Here is a 6831-nt window from a genome sequence, read left to right on the forward strand (position 1 = left end):
TCCCAGCACTGGTGCTTCTCGCTGTTTAGGGCAGAATTTGGCCACTGCCTGGGCTGCTGGTCCCCATGGCACCAGGATGAGAGCGGCACCGCAGGCTCGCTGGCACCAGCCCACGCCAGTGGTCTGTGCGGAGGCAGACCCAGCTCTATGGCACCGGCACGTCCCAGGGCTGCGGGGTCCCCAGGGGCCACCCGGCGTGCCCGGCCAGCTCACAGGGGGACACAGCACTGGCGCTTCTCCATCCGCGCCGCGGCCGCGCTCTCCGGGCTCTCGTTGGCAAGCGACACCGCGTTGCTTTGGCTGTTCCTCTGCTTCTGCTGCTGCACCTTGTGGAAGATCTCTGCAAAACAAGAGGTGCCAAGGGGGTCTGCGTGTCAGCCGAGGGTCCCCCAGGAAAGTAGGGACAGCGTCGAGCCCGCAGCCCCCGCTTGGCACATCGGTGGCTCTGTCCTCTTTGTGCAGCAGAGGGGATGAGTTGAGGGGTGACAAGGGAGCAGCTCCCCCAAGTTGCATCTCTGCAGTGCCTGGGGAACACCCCGCGCTTGGGCAACTTCCTCTTGCCCAACCTGGATTAGTGTTTCACCCCATGCCAGGGCTGGCAGCTCTCCCAGTACGGCCCAGTATGGCATGGCATGGCATGGCATGGCATGGCATGGCATGGCATGGCACAACACGGCACACCTCACCACATTCCTGCCCCAACGCTGCTGGCTGCCATTCCCAGAGAAATCGCCATCCCTGTCCCCCCAGGTCCCCAGGGCTGGTTCAGCAGGATGCTGGAGGTGATGAGTCAGGAGCCAGGACAACAGGAAGGGGAACTGGGGATTACAGGGGGGGGAAGGAGCCCCCGGGGCTTTGGGGACGCCCTGGGGCTGTCAGAACAAAGCCATGGGGACTGAAACACGCAGCGAGAAAGGCCAGAAACCAAACCAGCCAGAAAGACGACGCCAAAACCAGCCCTGAAGCGCTCGCGTGGGGCAGCGCGGAGACGCCGTGCATCCTCCGCTCAGCCCCGCATCCCCGTTCCCCGCGCCATGTACCCTTCAGGATGGTCTCAAACGCCTGCTCGACGTTGGTGGAGTCCAGCGCCGAGGTCTCGACGAACAGCAGCCCGTTGTTGTCTGCAAGGAGAAGAGTCCCCCGAGACAATGCAGACCCAGCAAGCGCATGGCTGTTTCAGAGCCCTTTAGAGACACCCAGGTGTGGGTCCCTGCTCTCAGGGTGCCAGCCGGTACCTGCAAACATTTTCGCCTCCTCCATGGGCACCTCCCGAGCCTGCGCGAGGTCGGTCTTGTTCCCCACCAGCATGACGACGATGTTGGCCTCGGCGTGGTCGTACAGCTCCTTCAGCCAGCGCTCCACCACGTCGTACGTCTGGTGCTTAGTGATGTCAAAGACAACCAGGGCACCCACAGCTCCTCGGTAATACCTACGGCAGAATCCCACCACGCTTGGGACACCCCCCATGGCACCCTCACCCGTGGGGCTCGATTACAAGGGCATTACCACCCAGGGAGCAGGGGGACATCCCATGCTTACGCGGAGGTGATGGCGCGGTACCGCTCCAGCCCGGCCGTGTCCCAGATCTGAGCCTTCACCACGGCGTCTCCCACCATGATGGTGCGGGTGGAGAACTCCACCCCGATGGTGGTGCGGCTGTCGTGGTTGAACTCGTTGCGGGTGAAGCGGGAGAGCAGGTTGGTTTTGCCCACCCCGGACTCTCCAATCAGGACGACTGCGGAAGGAAGGGAGAGAGCCTGTTGTGGAGCAGAGAAGGCTGCTCCGAGACCCTTCACAGTAACTCAAACAACCTTTCTGACCCAAGCCAGCAGCTCTTTGCCTTGGCAGCGCAGCAGCCAGACCCCCCAGCTGCTGGCACAGGGTGCACAACCACCCCCCATTTCATGACCACGGATGCTGGTTGTGGGTGTGACACTCACTGGGGTCTCTCCGTCAGCAAACGGGTGTCCTGTCCCTGCATCATGAGCTCTCAGCCCCTTGAGTGTGGCTGAGCCATCTCGGCTGAGCCCATCCATGCTCCCCGTCTGGTCTGGGGTGACAGGGGGTGACCAGGCAGCAGGAGCAGGGCGAGAACACTGGAGGGTCTCAGGTCACCCTTCCGCAATGGGCACCCAGGAGTGGTGGCGCACCAGGGCCTGTCCCTCTTCCCTTTCCCTCAGGGGATCACTGAATCCCAGTGAGGTCTCCCCGGCAGAGACGCAGGACACTGGGGTGTCACATCGCTGGAGCTCAAGTTGGGGGGCATGAGGCTGTGCCCCCGTTTCTCCAGCACAGCTCTGACCCCACGTCCTCTGCGTGCGTCACCACCCAGGTCACCGCGGCAAAAGGACTTTTGAACACCTGCTGCTTTCAAGTGTTAATGGGCTCGCACGCCGTCTCTGCCCCACACGCTCAGCCCTGGCCGCCTCAGCCGCCACCACGCACCAGCAATGCACCCAGCGCCCCACGTCTGCAGCCTTGGCGTGGGGATGGGTCTCCCGGCGCCTCCACGGACCCCGGTGCCATTCAGAGCCCTGACCTTGCCGCCGTCAACCAGGGACGCGACCAAGGCCGGTGCCTGCTCCCCGATCCCAAAACCCTTTGGAGCTCCCGGCGCACACCAGAGCTGCAGGGACTGGCAGCTGGGGACACAGCAGCCGTGGGGACACAGCACCCCAATTCCTTCCCCGCAGCCCCAGCGTTCTCTCCACCCGCTTTGGGCACGGGGGTTGTCCCCGAGCGCAGGACTCACCCTTGAACACAAAGTTGTAATCCTCCTCGGCGCTGCCCATGTCGCCCCGGCTGCCGCCCGGGTTCCTCCTTCCCGCTGCGGGGCCTCGGGCGGGCGGGGGGACGGGCCCGGGAGGCACCGGGGGAGGGGATGCGGGGAGCCAAGAGTCCTCCCGGTGTCCGCCCGGCTGGGGAGGGAGCGGCGGGGGCCGGGGAGCGAGCGGAGACCGGGGAGCGAGCGGGGTGTGCGGCCCGGGGTCCGAGAGGGGTCCGGGGAGTGAGCGGGGTCCGGGGAAGTGAGCGGAATCCGGAGTGAGTCCGAGAAGGGTCCGGGGTCCGAGTGGGGTCTGGGGGTCTGAGCGGGGGTGCGGAGTCCGAGAGGGGTCTGAGGGTCCGGGGTGGATCCGAGAGGGTTCCGGGGTCCGAGAGGGGTTCCGGGGTCCGAGCGCGGTCTGCGGTCCGAGCGGGGCCCAGGGGAGCGAGCGGGGTCCGGGCTCCGAGCGGGTCCCGGGAGCGGCGGGGCGGGCGGGCTGGCAGCGCGGCTCGGCCGGTTGACTCAAGGGGTGGGACCGGGTGTCGCAGCGCAGGTTGGGCAGGTAGTGTCACCCCTGGGACCGCCACGGGGCGGCCGGAGGAGGAGCCGGGGCCTGATCCCGGCTGCGGAGGCTGGCGCAGCTTGGGGCACAGGCAGCGCGGGCAGCCGGGGCGGCAGCCGAACCCCCCGCTCCACCCGCCTGCCAATGCATTTCCTCGTCTCTGCTGCCACCGTGTGAACACCGGGGAAACCGGGGAAGCGAAGGAGCCCCCACACCGCCCCGATGCCGCCGGGCAGGGATGCAGAGCGGGCCCAGCTCTGTCGTACCCTCCCCCTTGACATGAGCCCCCAACAGCCCCTGCCTTGATTTCCCCAAGCCCATCCTGGGGCTACAGGCAGCCCCAAAACGCTGCCTGGGGCACCCTCAGCCCTGCCTGGGGCACCCCAGCCCTGCCTGGCATGTGTTCCCCCCCCCGCACCTTTTATTTGCAAAAGACACAAAACACAAGCATTAGACACGCTTTTATTCCCCCCACAGTGTTTTGCTCCCCCCACCTTATTTTTAAAGGCCACACCAAAGCGGGACCGAGCTCTGGGATCCCTCTGGGGCTGCTCACCCCCCATCTTTGCCGGTGACGGTGTCAAACGAACGGGCTTTGCCGGTGGCAGCTCGGAGCCCCTCGGCTCCGTGGTCAGGACGCGGCCACCTGCGTGAGCGGCTCCTCCAGGTACTGGACCAGCGCCTGCGCCTGCGAGCAGAGAGCGGCGTGAGCGGCGCCGGGGGGGTTTGCAACCTGCACGCCCAGCACCCATGTGCTTGTTTTAATCTCTAATTCATTTTAGAGCCTTAAAAAGGTGTGGTGCAGCGTCTGGGCTGGTACAGGGGACAAAGGAACTGCTGGAAGGAGGGAAGAGGCATCCCAAGCACAGCAGGTTCCTGCACCACTCCCATTCTCATCCTCCTCAACAGCTCTTTCGCAGCCCACAGCCCTGTGCCCCCCTCTCAGCTCCAGCAGGACAGGGAACTGCTGGAGAGAGTCCAGCGCAGCCACCAAGATGCTGGAGGGAGTGGAGCATCTCCCGTGTGAGGAAAGGCTGAGGGAGCTGGGGCTCTGGAGCTGGACAAGAGGAGCCTGAGGGGGGACTCATTGCTGGGGATCAAGATGGAAAGGGGCAGTGTCAGGAGGATGGAGCCAGGCTCTTCTGGTGACAACCAGGGACAGGACAAGGGGCAATGGGTGCAAACTGCAACACAGGAGGTTCTGCTGGAAGATGAGAAGCAACTTGTTGGGGTGAGGGTGGCAGAGCCTGGCCCAGGCTGCCCAGGGGGTTGTGGAGTCTCCTTCTGTGCAGACATTCCAACCCGCCTGGACACCTTCCTGTGTAACCTCATCTGGGTGTTCCTGCTCCGGGGGGATTGCACTGGATGGGCTTTCCAGGGCCCTTCAACCCCTCACATGCTGCAATTCTGTGATTACCTTGGCCTTCAGCATCCCGAATCCAACTGTCTCCTTCGCGTACATGCAGAGCAGCAGGTTTGCCACCCGCGTGATGGCCACTCGCCCCTCCTGCCCGGGGAAAAACAGCACCCATGACACCCCCAGCATGGCAGGGACCACCCGCGGGGTCCCAGGGAACCCCCATGGAGGGGAGGACAGATCCCAGCCCCACCTACCATGCAGTCCATGAGGATGAACTTGAGGTTGTCCTCGTTGAAGGCCTGGTGTCCATTCTTGTCGTAAGCCACCCAGATGTTGCTGGCGATGGCCGCAGTGACCCTGGCATCAGTGTCCCCATAGCCTGAGTAGGCGAGCAAGGACCCCTCATTGTTCAGGAGCCTGGAAACAAGAGAGAGGGCCAAACTGGTGCCTCTGCACCCAGAGGGACAGCAGAGCGCTCTGCAGTGCCAGAGGGCTGAGCACACACACCATGTTCTGTGACCAAAGCATGGTCCTGGCACCATGCACCATGTTCTGTGCACAGTCCTGTCACCATGCACCATGTTCTATGCACAGTCCTGTCACCATGCACCATGTTCTATGCACAGTCCTGTCACCATGCACCATGTTCTGTGACCAGTGCATGGTCCTATCACCATGCATCATGTTCTGTGCACAGTGCATGGCTCCATCACCATGCACCATGTTCTGTGACCAGTGCACGGTCCTGGCACCACATACCATGTTCTGTGACCAAAGCATGGTCCTGTCACCGTGCACCATGTTCTGTGCACAGTTCTGGCACCACACACCATGTTCTGTGCACAGTGCATGGTCCTGTCACTGTGCACCATGTTCTATGCACAGTTCTGGCACCATGCACCATGTTCTGTGACCAAAGCATGGTCCTGTCACCATGCACCACGTTCTGCGCACAGTTCTGGCACCGTCAACCATGTTCTGTGCACAGTCCCGGCACCATGCACCACGTTCTGTGCACAGTGCATGGTCCTGTCACCGTGCACCATGTTCTGCGACCAGTGCATCATCCTGGCACCGTGCACCATGTTCTGTGACCAGTGCACGGTCCCCGCACCACACACCATGTTCTGTCATCAAAGCATGGTCCTGTCACCATGCACCACGTTCTGTGCACGGTTCTGGCACCGTGCACCATGTTCTGTGACCAGTGCACAGTCCTGTCACCATGCACCATGTTCTGTGCACAGTGCATGGCTCCATCACCACGCACCATGTTCTGTGACCAGTGCACAGTCCTGTCACCATGCACCATGTTCTGTGCACAGTGCACAGTCCTGTCACCATGCACCATGTTCTGTGACCAGTGCATCATCCTGTCACCATGCACCATGTTGTGTGCACAGTGCATGGTCCTGTCACCATGCACCACGTTCTGCGCACAGTTCTGGCACCGTGCACCATGTTGTGTGCACAGTGCATCATCCTGTCACCATGCACCATGTTGTGTGCACAGTGCATCATCCTGTCACCATGCACCATGTTGTGTGCACAGTGCATGGCTCCATCACCACGCACCATGTTCTGTGACCAGTGCACGGTCCTGGCACCATGCACCATGTTCTGTGCACAGTGCACGGTACTGTCACCGTGCACCACGTTCTGTGCACAGTGCACCGTCCTGTCACCATTCACCACATTCTGTGACCAGGTCATGGCCCTGGCACCATGTTCTGTGCACAGCCCACGGTCCTGGCACCATGCGCAGCCCCAACTCTGTGCAGTGTGCATGACCCTGGCACTGTGCACGGCCCCAGCACCACACACGCCCCCTCCATGCCCCCCGCTCCCCCCGGGGAGCCATTTCCAGGGCAGGGGAAGCAGGCATCTCCTCGCAGGAGCACGCTCCCCTGCGCCGAGCGGGGCCGTGCCAGCCCCGCGCTGCACCCCCAGCCCCCGGGCGGGTCGGCCGCCCCTCGCCCCAGCCCCTACTCACAGGGTGCTCTGGACGCCGCCGGTGTTGGCCTGGCTCAGCACCTGCGTCAGCGCTTTGGGGCGCAGCATGGCGGCCGCGCCGGATGGCGGGACGGGCGGGAGCGGCCGCGCCCGGCACGGGGCTGGAGCGCAGAGCACGGCGGGAACTGCAGT

At 63.5% G+C, this 6831-nt stretch overlaps 2 protein-coding genes across 2 annotated transcripts; both read right to left on the reverse strand.

Annotated features, from left to right (window-relative positions):
* RAB25 (RAB25, member RAS oncogene family) lies at positions 1–2928 on the reverse strand. Its single transcript, XM_005515354.3, has 5 exons — positions 2753–2928; positions 1540–1735; positions 1236–1429; positions 1041–1121; positions 1–340 (listed from the first exon to the last, which is right to left on the reverse strand). Exons 1-5 carry the CDS (start codon positions 2790–2792, stop codon positions 210–212), a joined length of 642 nt encoding a protein of 213 aa, XP_005515411.1. The 5' UTR covers positions 2793–2928; the 3' UTR covers positions 1–209.
* Positions 2929–3772: 844 nt separating this feature from the next.
* Positions 3773–6831, reverse strand: LAMTOR2 (late endosomal/lysosomal adaptor, MAPK and MTOR activator 2). Its single transcript, XM_065042941.1, has 4 exons — positions 6680–6831; positions 4941–5103; positions 4744–4833; positions 3773–4014 (listed from the first exon to the last, which is right to left on the reverse strand). The coding sequence occupies exons 1-4, from the start codon at positions 6745–6747 to the stop codon at positions 3958–3960; spliced, it is 378 nt and encodes a 125-aa protein (XP_064899013.1). The 5' UTR covers positions 6748–6831; the 3' UTR covers positions 3773–3957.

This window comes from Columba livia, chromosome 28, assembly GCF_036013475.1.
Source record: "Columba livia isolate bColLiv1 breed racing homer chromosome 28, bColLiv1.pat.W.v2, whole genome shotgun sequence".
Lineage (NCBI taxonomy): Eukaryota > Metazoa > Chordata > Aves > Columbiformes > Columbidae > Columba > Columba livia.

Coding starts and splice junctions, on each gene's coding strand:
- RAB25 (XM_005515354.3), bottom strand. CDS start 2,792: ATGGGCAGCGCCGAGGAGGATTACAACTTTGTGTTCAAGG. Junction 1,736..2,752: donor TTACAACTTTGTGTTCAAGG/GTGAGTCCTGCG, acceptor TTCCTTCCGCAG/TCGTCCTGATTGGAGAGTCC. Junction 1,430..1,539: donor TACCGCGCCATCACCTCCGC/GTAAGCATGGGA, acceptor ATTCTGCCGTAG/GTATTACCGAGGAGCTGTGG.
- LAMTOR2 (XM_065042941.1), bottom strand. CDS start 6,747: ATGCTGCGCCCCAAAGCGCTGACGCAGGTGCTGAGCCAGGCCAACACC. Junction 5,104..6,679: donor GGCGGCGTCCAGAGCACCCT/GTGAGTAGGGGC, acceptor TCTTGTTTCCAG/GCTCCTGAACAATGAGGGGT. Junction 4,015..4,743: donor TCGGGATGCTGAAGGCCAAG/GTAATCACAGAA, acceptor CTCTGCTCGCAG/GCGCAGGCGCTGGTCCAGTA.